Below are 12,072 nucleotides of genomic sequence, written 5' to 3'. Positions count from 1 at the left end.
GGAGGGGGGAGCAGAGAAGCAGCATGGAGGAGGGGTGGGGCCTGGTAGCCTGGCCCTGTCCAGCCTTGGTCTGAGTAAGGAGGTGCCAGTCTCCCCTGGATCTGAGGAGCCCTGGCCAGCCAGGCCGAGTACCTCCTAGGCCTGACTGGTCACCCACGCTGTGGGGTTGGAGGGCCCCGGGGAGGACGCTGTGAGTGGAAACTGGGGAGGCGGCGCCCCGTGAGCGGTTGGCTCTCTCCTGGGCCCTAAGGAGTCCTGTCTTCTCTGTCCCTGATCCCCAGCCAGCAGAGCCCTCCCAGGGCAATCGCCCAGCCAGGCTCAGGAACAAGGCCTCCTGTTATAGGATACTGCTCTCAGGGTCTGGACGGCCAGCAAAACCGGTCACCCGCCAGCCTCGGTGCCCCCTGAGAGTCAGGCTGGCACTGAGCTCCCCAGGGTCTCAGGCCGACTTTCTGAAGTGAATGAACAGGGCTTTCTTCCAAGGCACCTGTGGACCCAACCTGCAGCCATCAGTGAGCAGCCCGCGTGTCAGCCGCCCACGTCCCCCAAGGGCTCCAGCCCTGCTGTGGGCCCCACACTCCCAAGGGTTCCCCTGAGGTTGAGAATTCCCTTGCCCTGCAGCCCTGGGCGGCCCCCCTCAGCCTCCCTGGTTTCCATCAAAGCACCCTCACAAAGACACGGCAGAGACACATCGACGTGGACAGGACAGCAGCACGTGCCCCAACTCGGCCAGGCCCCTCCCCTGCTGGGGAACCCAGCCGCTCCTGGGCAGGGCCAACCCTGGGCGTGGCCACGTTGGGGCATAGACAGGGCGGCCGCCTACTCCACAGCCAGCCCAGGACACAGGGACATCAAGTGAGCAGAGGGACGGGGCAGGGCCACTACCATACAAGTCACCAAGGACAGAGTTCTGAAGGAGTGAGGGCAGTGGGGGCCGGACGGGCTGGGGCGGGGGCAACGCCGAGGAGAAGGAGTCTAAGAAGCAGCAGAGGACAGACCAAGCAAGGACGGAAGAGAAAAGTGGGGTGTACCTAGTGTCATTTCCAAGTGACACGCTAAAGCGGAGGCAGCCCAGGACACACAGACACACACAGAAGAAATAAGAGAGTCAGAATGCGTGTCGGCCACATGGTGCCCGGGGACGAGGACCAGACAGCACGGCAGGCACGTGTGCCCCCGGCTTCCCCGTGGACGCAGCCCTGGCAGTGCAGACACCTCCTCACCCGGTATCTGCAGGGAGCCACCCTGAGGCCTGGAGGGACACCTCCCCTCTGAGAGCAGGGCCCGCCAGCGCCAGAGCCCAGCACTGTGGCCAGAGCGGCAGATACCCTCCAGACGCCCAGCTACCAGTGCAGCATGCCAACTCACACCCAAGCGACAGAGGCGGGCACCTGGCTCTCCACCTGTGTAACAGGGCTGTGAGCACCCTCTGCTCGGGGACAGTGTCAGTGAGAGGAAAGGGCTTATGTGCGGTGTGAGCCGTGTGCCCGCAGACATGGATTTCTCCACGACCTCCCCCATGCCGTCCGCCTTCCCTCACGGGGGGCCCTGTGCACAGTGTCCGTGCGACCTTGAGCACACAGTCACAGTTACCGTAGGGGACACTCTGCTCAGCAGCTGTGCAGTTTTTATCAGACACTATCTGGGAGAGGTGGCCACGGCGTCACAATCACATTCATGACCTGACCCATGCCGGGCCCTGTGCAGGAAAGTTTCCGTGTACACACACCATAGCCGCGTTGGGCTGTCGTGGCCCCACGTTCAGGGGACAGTTCTGGGACATTAGGCCATTTGCACACATTCACACAACCAGGCAAAGACCAGGCCAGGCACCCGGAGCCTCCAGCTCCCCTGGTGTGGCCCTAGGCGGCTCCACCTCCAGGCTCAGGAACAGGCCCTCCCTACCCCAACCCCAGGCTGGGGTACCACTGCCAGGCGGCTCCCTCCCCAGAGAAACCTCACCCCTTGCCCTCTGGGCGCCCCAGCCCGACGTCGGCCACTGAGGGGTAGACAAGCTGACCTGTGGAAGTGGGGTCCATGTCCAGGAAAGCCCACCTGCTCAGGAATGAGCCAAGGAACCCCCTAAGGCCCAGTGAGCGGGAAAATGAGGTCTGCTGCAAAGCAGCTCCCTTTCCGTGGGCACCCCCACAGCTGCCCCTGCCTGGGGCATTCTCAGCTCCCTTGACCCCGAACCCTCCGTGGGGGTGGTTCGAGGACCAGCCTGCACGCCACCCTCCAATGCACTGCACTGCTGTGGACCTCAAAACTCGGCAACAGTGACTCAGAACCTGGGGAACGTGAGACCACACGGAAGGGCCCGGACAGTCCCCCAAACCAGGCCCCTCCCCAGAGGGACGCCATGTCGCTCTGACGACAGGGAGCTGCCGAGCGGGTTGCAGCCAGCCAATCCACCTCACCCTCAGGGCCCAGCCAGCACGCCACGCCCTCCAAGGGCCCTCCCCGATGCCAGGGACAGCTAGGTCCCTGCTCTGGCTTCCTTGGTAGTTCACACCTCCACTGCAGTTTTCCATTTCCAAGTCCAGTTTTCCTCTGGGAGTAGGGACAGGGGGTCTCTGTCTCTCCCAGCCTGGCCCCTAGAACTAGCACAGCCCGGCCTGTCGCCCCCTGGAAGCAGGCATGTCTGTGCACATGCCCAGGGACCTGGCTGCCCTGCCCCTCCTGGCCACGTGGCCATCAACTACAACTGCTCACCCGCAGGGACGTCTGTGCTGCCCCCACGGGCCTGACGTGTGGGGCTCGGCCCTGAAGGGACAGGCACGCCCTCTGTGGATTTTAAGGCTCTGCACGCTCGTGTGGGGCTGTCTGCTGCTAAGTCACGGAAGTACCCTTCATCCTCTCGCAGAGCTGACCCCAAGCCAGCACCATGAAGCTCGGCTGGAGCCCCAGGGGCCCCGGCTCCCATCTGCAACGGACTCAAGCTCACACAGTATAAAGTCTGGACCAGGCCCTCACAGGGCATCCGTCTCAGGGCTTTGCTAACCATGGCACCAGGCCGGCAGGCCAGGACCTTGCTGGAGCCAGGGAAGAGAGCCACGGCCCCTGCCCAGGAGGCTGTGGGGGCCGGGACGCTGACAGCCCTATTGAGTCTTCCGATATGTGGCCTTCATCACCACCTGCCTACTATCCAAACACACAGGTGTGCTGGCCACGCCGCAAGTGTGGCCGGATGCACCCACCCTCCGACTGGCCAGTCAGGCGAGGGGCCTCAGAACTGCCCTGACGCCATTCCTGACGGCCCCTCCCCGCCTTCGCTGCTAGCCCTGGCCCCGCTTTTCTCTTTCACCTTGCACCGAGGGGCTGGTCCTCAGAGCAGCATGGCTCCCATGCAGGGCACCCGCTCGGCCTGGCCAGGCATGGTCAGCATGGGGCGGGCAGGGCTCGGGCGGGAGGAGCAGGGGGCCAGCCAGTCTCTACAGAGAAGGGGACACTACAAAAGCAGCCAAACTCAAGAGTGGGGGGCAAGGGAGGCTCAGCCAGGCGGATAAGGGGGAGCAGCGGTAAAATAAACCCAAAGGCTGTTCTGGGGGAATGACAATCAGAAGACGGGAGAAGCAGGAGAGGCGAGCGCACGTGAGGAGCCCCAACGGCGGGACCTAAGGTGATGCTCGGGGTGGGGGTGCGGGTGGAGGCGGGGGGGGGGGGGAGGGGACTGGAGTCAAGCCTGGGAGACAGATGGTACCTAGGCGTGTCCCAATCAAGAAACTGCCTGTAAAACATAAACAAGCACACGTTAGTGAGGTGGGCAGCGGGTGGGCAGCGGCGGGCAGCGGCGACAGCGCAGCAGTGTGTCGTGCATGGGGCCAGACAGGGGCCTCCACGTCCGGTGGCCTCTCTGAGTGGAGGCAGCAAAGCGTGGCCTCTCAGCGGGAGGCCGAGGCGAAGCGCAAGGGTAGGCCAGCCTCCACCGACCAGGGCCAGTGTCTCGGGGACGTGGCACTTGTGGGTGCGGGAAGCTGGACCCCACGGGGCCCACCTCAGCCACGAGCAGGGAGGAGGAGGGCCCCGTCGGCTGGGCCAGCTGAGCAGCGGCTGTGGAGGGTCCGAGACTGTTCTGGGCTGGGGGTGGGGTGGGCCTCAGCATCAGCATGGGTGGAGCCAAGCAAGTGGCCAAAGTAGCCAGGCCAGAGTCTATGCCCCGCCCCAGAGGCCCTCCTCTGTCCATGCTCCTAGGAGCCCCACTGAGGGCCAGGCAGAGCCCAGAGCTGCCCTGTGGGCCGGCCTCACTTCTCACAGCCCCCCGGGGCCAGGGGGAAGCCTCCCCAGCCGTGGGATCCAGGGCCTGGGTCCTCGGGCCCCAGGGATAAGCCCTCCAGCACCTTCTACCCTCTGACAGCCCAGGGCCTAGCGCCCTACACCCCCAGGGCCCTCCAGGGACCAGGCTGGCCAGGGGCACGGGGAGAGCCCAAAACACGGCCTGTGGCCTCAGTGAAGGAACTCAGGAGGGAGAAGCACCCATCACTCCCCCCCTTCCCCCCACCCCCAATGCTCCTTTTTTGCCCCTGAAGCCAAGAGTTGCTGAGGCAAAGGGTCAGAGGTCAGGAGAATGAGGAGGTCACCTCCGAGGCTCCGCAGTGTGGCTCGGCAAGGCAGACCCCTCCCCGTGGCCCAGGCAAGGGGCCCACGCCCCTCGGCAGCCCCAGGCCCACGCCCCCCACGCAGTGCTCTGCTCCCTGCCAAGCACCTTCACCCCAACTCCTCTACCCTCTGGACGCAACAGGGGAGCTATTCAGGGAGACCCCTGGGCATGGCTGCGTTCAGAGCCGTCCTTGGCCTCTCCCAACAAAGCCTGTGGCTGCGTGCTTTCCTGCTGGCCTGGAAGGGCTCCCCGTGCTGCTCACCCTCCCCACACTTGTGCAGAACCAAGGGCTCAGAACCCTCTTCCTCTCACCCCTGTCCAAGCGCAGCGGGCCCTCAAAGGGGCTTTTTCTGCAAACTCAGGCACAGTGGCAGTCCCCCAACCCCAGCTCGAGCCCCCAGGGCCAGCCCTGCCCCGAGTCTGGGGAGCAGGAAGGAAGTGGCCCTCAGGGAGCTACAAGCACAGGACTCAAGTGTCCCTCACTCCCCCACAGCCCCAGAGAGCTGGCTTTGCAGCCGGGGCCAGAGCCGCTAACGCACCCACCAGGCAGCTATCTCTATCCCTTCTCGGAGCCTGGCCCAAGTGCGTCTCACGCCCTGCCAACTCCGTCCACAATGCCCTGCCCGGACGACAGGGCACTTTCCTAGGCTCCAGCACCTGGCTCACAGCCCCGCCCACGGCCCCAGGTGTGGCCCAGGCACAGCTCCAGCGTCAAGACCTCGGCCACTTCACCAGAGCCCAGAGGGAAAAAAGCCCAGTGACAGGGAGCATGCACCAAGCCATGCCCTGTGGGGCCGCCACCTTGGAGTGCAAGGGCAGTCAGAGCAGCAGACCCCACCCAGCCTGCCTGCAGGGTCCCAGGCCCCACCCTGCCACGGGCACAGAGCCCGTGCAGGAGGGACCCTCAGGATGCCTGCAAGTATGTCCACCACTCAAGCCCACAACACCCCCGAGGGCGGGACCCTGCCACCCAGGTCTGCTGGAGGACCCCATAGAGGGGCATGGGTGAGTGTGACCAAAGAAGAATGAAGCCACCAGGCCTCTGCTGTCCAGCACCTCCACTGTAGACACAGAGCCTGACCCAGGCAGCGAGGACGGAAGCCAATGCGGCTGCCTGTGGGGACTCACCGGTCGTCCTGGGCAGGGTGAATATACCCGGCCGAGAGAACATGGAGAGACAAGATGTTCGGGTCGATCAGAGACTCGTCGGTTTCTGGAGTGTTTCGGATACGACCTGCGGGAAGGCAGCGTGTCACCCCCTGCCACTGCCTCTGCCTGGTAGGACCAGGAGACTGCAATTCTGTGTCGAGGAACCGATTCCACGCGGCCACGAGTGTCCAGTCAGAGAGGACTCTGAGGTCAGGGGCCACCTGTGCATGGACTCCCACTCGAGCACCACCTCCCCCAGCCCAGCTCTGAGCTTCCCAGCCATCACTCTCCGTGGACTGTTTCCCTCTCACCTTCCCCGTCTCCTCCGTCTGTTTACTGTCTGTCTCTCTACGTACTGTCTCTGTCCTCTCTGTGTCTGTGGATGTGTGGAGTCTCTATGTGTGGAATTGTCTCTCTGGGTGTGAGGTCTCTGTGTGTGTGGGGGGTCTCTGTCTCTGGGTGGTCTCTCTGGGTCTCTGTGTCTGTGGATGTGTGGAGTCTCTATGTGTGGAATTGTCTCTCTGCGTGTGAGGTCTCTGTCTGTGGATGTGTGTAGAGTCTGTCTCTCCGTGTGTGTGGTCTCTGGACCTCTCTGTATCTGTGTATGTGTCTCTGTCTCTCTGGATCTCTCTCTTGTGTTGGGCTCTGAGAAGCGTGTGTACTGAGCTCAGGGTCCAGAAGGCCAGAAGTGAGGTGGCGAGCCCTCCCGCTAACAGACTCTGTGGCCTGGAACTGTGCCTTGACAGGCCCTGCCTGATTTAGGAAGCCCTGAGAGGCTAACCTGGCTGGAGGGTGTTGCTGGTAACTTTAGCATCTCCCCAAATCCCTTTAAATAGCACCACCAGTTGGAACCTTGACAGGCCCCAGGGGCACTGGCCTGGAGGCCTGGCCAGCCACAGGTACCTGTGGGTCTCGGGCTAACTCGACACCTGAGGCCAGTGGTGGCTGCCCTGGGTGATGGGAATGGGGAGGCAAACTGGACAGCAGCAAAGGAGCCATTTCCCAGCAAGCAGAGCTCAAATGTGATGGGTGGAAGGAACGCCCAACACCCCGGCGACCCAGCAGAAATGTGGGGATTGTCACCTGGGCCCCTTCAGTTGAGAGACGGAGGCAGGGAGGGGTCAAGTGACTCAGCCAAGGGCACAACGCAATGAGGGCAGGGCTGCAGCTAAACTTGGCATCTGGCTGGGGTCAGTGTTCACACCCCCAGCCGAGCACTGTGTGGGGTGCCCCACACTGCTCACCCACGACCAGCTCGCGCACTTCCTTCCAGCGAATGTGGCTGCCTGTCTCGTGCAGCAGAGTCACTGTTATCCGTCTCTGGATACCCTGCCGGGGTCAAGAGAGACCGTGGTCAGACGGCCTGCAGCCGCTGGGCCTGACCTGGCAGTGAGCCCTCCCAGGGCAGGGCTCAAGCAAGGGTGCAGGGAAGCCTGGGCCAGGGGCGGGGCCTGAGCTTGGGGTGGGGCCTGAGCCTGGGGCGGGGCTTGGGCCTGGGGTGGGGCCTGGGCCTGGTGCAGAGAAAAAGGCATGGCGGGGCAGGTGGGGCAGTGGGCGCAGGCTACCCACCTGGTGGAGCAGGAAGGTCCCCATACAAGGCATCCCCCCTCGGTGGTCCACCACAGCCGGGATGTAACTGCAAGAGACAGTCAGTAAGGCGCTGGCCCCACCTGGCCAGACCCTGCCCAGCCCCACGCACCATCTTCTGGTTCCGGTAGTGGACAATGGAGAGTGCAGACTCATCAGTTTCCTCGGTCAGAGACAGAGCGAAGGGAACCAGACCCAGCGCACACGGTGCAGCACCCTCACTCACCCAGCCCCCCACTGCCCTGGGAGGGAACAATGGGTCTCCCTGCTTCCCCTCAACCCTACAGATCCACAGCCAGAAGGGGTCCTGGTGAAGTCAGCCATGATTCCACAGCCTTGAGGCATCCATCCCACTCAGAGCGAGAGCCAGAGCCAAAGTGCTCCCTGCCCAGGTGGCAGCCCTGAGCTTTCCCCAGGGTGGCCTGGCCCTCGCCCACCCCATCTAGCAGCACCGGGGGCAGGTGTGCAGTAAACAGCCAGGGACAGAGTGACCCCCGTGTTGGCAACTCCTGGGGCAGGGCAGCCCCTGGCCTCTGCTCCCCACTGAACATCTGGGACACTCGGGCGGAGCCCCAGCCCCCTGCCCTGGCCCCATACTCACTCCCCATTGGCCTCCAGCTCGCAGATCTCGAAGTAGACCAGCAGGTCGTACTTGCAGTGGCAGGGCCCTCGGCTGGGGCGTGTCAGTGTGCTGAGCTTGGTGGCAGGCACTGGAGGACAAGAGGAACAGCTGGAGCAGCAGCAGGAGAGGGGGCATGTGTGTGCTCCCCGAGTCGGGGGCGGGACGCTCCGGGGTAATGAGGGCACCCTCAGGAGACACAGCCAGTCCCCCACCCTGTCCCCAGCATCCAGCCCAGTCCTGGCACAGACAGGCCCCAGCACCATGCATAAAGGGGCAGAAGCGACCGACGCCCTTCTCCCTGCCCCATGTGACACAACCCCGCCGCTCCGCATCCCCTGGTCCCACCTCTGAAGCCCTGCCCCAGGGCAGAGTGCCAAGCAGCTGGGGGCCAGGAGAGGGTGGCTGGGGGCAAGGCCCCAGTGCCTGAAGAGGAGGGCACAGCTCTGGCCTCAGACTTGCACACAGAGGCACAGCACCCGGGGCTGGGAGCCCCACCTACCTGGCTTGGACAGAGGCATGACCCTCGGGAAATGGCGGCGTGATGGCCTCAGGGGGCTGTGGAGGAAGAGAGCAGAGCTCATTGGGAGGCAGCCCTGAAGGTTGGTAGGGTCTCCAGAGACCCTGGGCCTGCACGGCCCCTAGCCCTCAGGCTGATGTCTGGCGCTGCTGACCCCTGTCCATCTGTCCCCATCTCAAGTTCCCCACCACCTTGAGTGGGAGGGGGGGACCTTCAGAAGCCTGAGCCTGAAGGCCACAGAACATCAGGGTGAGCACCAGGCACTGATTCCCGTCCGGGACCGAGCTGCCCTCAGTTTCCTGGGGACAGACGAGGCTGCTGGGGCCAAACACCTGAATCAAAGCCTCTCACTGCCCTCTTTCCAAGCCCCTGGATGTCCCACTCAGCTCCGGGTCCTGCACTGCAGGGAAAGAGGGGATCCCACAGCCTGGGGCCTGCCCCCGATTCTCCTGGTCCTCCTAGCCCCAGAGGGGCCACACTACCCACCCACTGCAGAGTGAGACCCCCACCGGAGGTCCTGGCCTCAGCCCCAGCCCTGGGAGGCCACGTTAGTGTGGGACTGGACAGACGCTCCTGGGTCAGTAGGGACCCCAGGTCAAGACTAGCTGGGTTATCCACAGACCTCAAGACACAGCAGTAGCTGCCCCTGCCTGGAGGGCACCCCAAGGCTTCTTCCGCCCCACACTACTGCCCACATCCTGCTGGGAGTCCAGCTTTGGACTCCTCAGTCCTGCAGGGGAGAAGCTGGTGCAGGCCCAGGCTAAGCCATGCCCACCTCGTGTAAAGGGCCTCTGGATGGAGAGAGGACAGTGGGCACCGGTAGGGGCAAGGCTCTGCATCCCAAGGCCCAAACCCCTGACAAGGTGTCTGAAGCTAGCTTTAAGGTGGCAGTCCCTATTTCACATCGCCCACCCCCTTGCCTAGGGTGCTGACCTGAGCACGTCCTTGCAGAGGGGAGGGAACGGGTGCTGCTGGTAGTGGCCGAAGACCTCAAAGACAATGGGCTGGCTCTTGATGTACTCGATGAAGGACTTGGTCACCTCCACGGCAATCTGGGGGCATGTGGGAGGGAGGGGAGGTGCAGGATGGGCCCTCAGCTGAGGCCAAGGCCCCTTGGGTCAGCCCAGCCTTGGCCAAGTCAGACCCAGCAGGCCCCGCCAGTCCCACCCCTCCTTCCCAGTGGCCACCCAGCAGGCAGCCCTCTGCCTGTGTTGCAGGGCTGGAGGCATCCCAGGCTGGGCTCAGCCATCCTTTCAAAACATGGAGACCAAGACAAAGGGCAGGGACTGACTCGTCAACCCTTGCCCACTCACTGTGTGTCCTGGGTATCAGACCCCAGAGTGAAAGTCACACAGCCCCAATGACCTTGTGGTCAGGACTGGCTATACAATTTGTGGGCCCAGGGCAATGTGAGAACTGGGGCCCAAAAAGCTGGTAATGAAGGTCCCATCCATCACTCACAGTTTCTGTGGTCACCAGGGTCTACACACCCGTCCCCATGCTGCCCACCTAACCGTGTCCAGACGAAGGGGACTGCTCTGCCCCGAGAGCCTCTGCTCTCCATCCTAATGGCCTGGCATGCAGTCCTCTTCCTGCCTAGGACATCTTCCTGGCCTCTCTCCCCGGAATATTCTCCCTCTGTGGACTGCCCCACCCCTTCCCTAACACCCTGGCCAGGGCTGCCAAAGGTGTCCTGACTTTCCAGGAATAGATTATATGCCTCAGTCAGGTACCTGACTGACGTTCAGAAGAGGGAGATTGGATATCAGGGAGAGTGGATGGTAGGGAGAAGGAATGATGGGGAGAATGAATGATGGGAAAAATGATGAGAACAGACAATGGCAAGAATGAGTGATGGGGATAGCCATGGGATGGATGGATGACAGGGAGACGGAAGGATGGGCAAGAGACGATGGGGAAATGAATGATGGGGAGAGCGATGGGACGGACGGACGACAGGGAAGAGTTAATAGGGAGAGTTGATGGCAGAGAGAATGAATGACGGGGAGAAAAATAGTGAGAATGGATGAAGAGAACAATGGGTGATGCGGAGAACAGACAGGGGAGAGTGGGTGACAGGGAGAAGGTGTGACAGAGAGAAAGAATGGTGATAGGGAAAACAGACAGAGGGGAGAAGGGGTGATGGGCAGAAGGGGTGATAGGGAGGTGGCGTGACAGGGAGAAGGGGGGGGGGGGGGGGGGGGGGGGGGGGGGGGGGGGAGGAGGGGTGACGGGGAGGTGGCGTGACAGGGAGGAGGGTGACGGGGAGGAGGGGTGATGGGGAGAAAGGACAGTGATAGGAGAATAGACGGAAGGAGAAGGGATGACAGGGAGAACTGACTATGAGGAGAATGGTCAGTGGGAAGGATGAATGCATGTGTGGTGGTCAGGCAAAGGGGTGGACACGGGCTGTCAGGACCTACGTTCTGGACGTGGTAGAAGCCGAGCGGTGGGCCCCGGCCCGTGTTCTTCAGAGGCTCTGTGGAGAAGGCCTCATCATGGCGGTGGATAAAGCTGCAAACCAAGGGGAGAGGTGGTGACTTGGGATGGGCTGGAACCCATACCACATGGGGACAAAAGGAGACATGTGTTCATGCACACTGATCATGTCCCCTTCCAGGCCCGGGTCTTGCTAAGGACAGAGCAAAGGCCACCAGTGCCCCTGGAGATGCAGAACATGGGCTCACTTGAACTGGCAAAAGATGTCAGCGTATTCAGCGGAGATGCTGGATGCCTGCAGGACCGTCACGCGGAAGGTGAAGGCACTGCCCAGGCGGAGGTGGTCCAGGGCAGTGTCCAGGGCTCCGTCCAGCACAGCTTTTTCTGGACTGTCTAGGAGGAGGCCTTCAGGAGGCACTGCTGCTGGAGACCAAGGGCGAGTGATGTGACAGGGGTGCCCCAAGGGAACAGGCCTCCAGGGTTCAGGTAAGGAGCCCACGAAGGCCTTGGCTGACCGTGGGATTCAAAGCTTAGGGCTTCAGATGGGGTAGCCCTAGAGCTTGGTCTGCTGAGTGGGAGAACCCACATGTCTGTGGACCTTGATGTCCTGGGCTGATGGGGCAGGAGGGCTACCTGAGCAAGTGTTGTTGTTGACCTCATCGGCAGAGGGCCCCGCATCAGCACCTTGGCCCTGGCCCTCCACAATGCGCAGTTCTTCCTGGGAGGTCCCGGAGCGGGACATCCCCACTACAGGGCAGGACTCGGACTGGAACTGTTGGAGGAAGAGGAAGGCAGAGTCAGAGGAGATCTGAGACCTGACAGAGAGTCCACTCAGGCTGGGGCCATCCACAGACCTTTCCAGGGCCCACTGCCTTCACCACCCTGGGAGCAGAGGCCTTCACAGATTTGTGTTCCAGACCTAGGACAGGGCATCCATTTCCCTGGGCCACAGTTCCCCTGCTATGAATTGGCCTCAAAGTCTCTTTTGGACTCACCAGCCTATGGTTGTCTAAAGAATGACCCCTCTTGGTAACAGTTTACTACCTACCTGCCACTTGGCTTAGAGAGAGAGAGAGCAGTGGGAAAGGTGGAAAGACATGTCTGATCTCCAATAATACCCCCCACTCCCACATAGACATGCCTCTCCCCACCTTGTCCTCA

At 62.5% G+C, this 12,072-nt stretch overlaps 1 protein-coding gene across 1 annotated transcript in view; it reads right to left on the bottom strand.

Moving 5' to 3' along the window:
- Nucleotides 1-12,072, bottom strand: part of KIF1A (kinesin family member 1A) — a 64,891-nt gene that overhangs the window by 7,776 nt on the left and 45,043 nt on the right. The window contains exons 28-39 of the mRNA XM_042781293.1: nt 11,545-11,683; nt 11,160-11,331; nt 10,896-10,986; nt 9,406-9,524; nt 8,455-8,510; nt 7,935-8,043; nt 7,316-7,382; nt 6,991-7,075; nt 5,726-5,831; nt 3,701-3,727; nt 3,356-3,431; nt 1,541-1,642 (exon numbers count right to left, since the gene is read on the bottom strand). Of these exons, the coding sequence (XP_042637227.1) occupies nt 1,541-1,642; nt 3,356-3,431; nt 3,701-3,727; nt 5,726-5,831; nt 6,991-7,075; nt 7,316-7,382; nt 7,935-8,043; nt 8,455-8,510; nt 9,406-9,524; nt 10,896-10,986; nt 11,160-11,331; nt 11,545-11,683 (1,149 nt within the window). The remainder of the gene's footprint in view (nt 1-1,540; nt 1,643-3,355; nt 3,432-3,700; nt 3,728-5,725; nt 5,832-6,990; nt 7,076-7,315; nt 7,383-7,934; nt 8,044-8,454; nt 8,511-9,405; nt 9,525-10,895; nt 10,987-11,159; nt 11,332-11,544; nt 11,684-12,072) is intronic.

Source organism: Orycteropus afer, unplaced genomic scaffold (genome assembly GCF_000298275.1).
Source record: "Orycteropus afer afer isolate SDZICR_OR568_19922 unplaced genomic scaffold, OryAfe1.0 scaffold00006, whole genome shotgun sequence".
Classification (NCBI taxonomy): domain Eukaryota; kingdom Metazoa; phylum Chordata; class Mammalia; order Tubulidentata; family Orycteropodidae; genus Orycteropus; species Orycteropus afer.
Note: the sequence above shows the minus strand (reverse complement) of the source record. Positions and strands in the feature narration are given on the sequence as shown.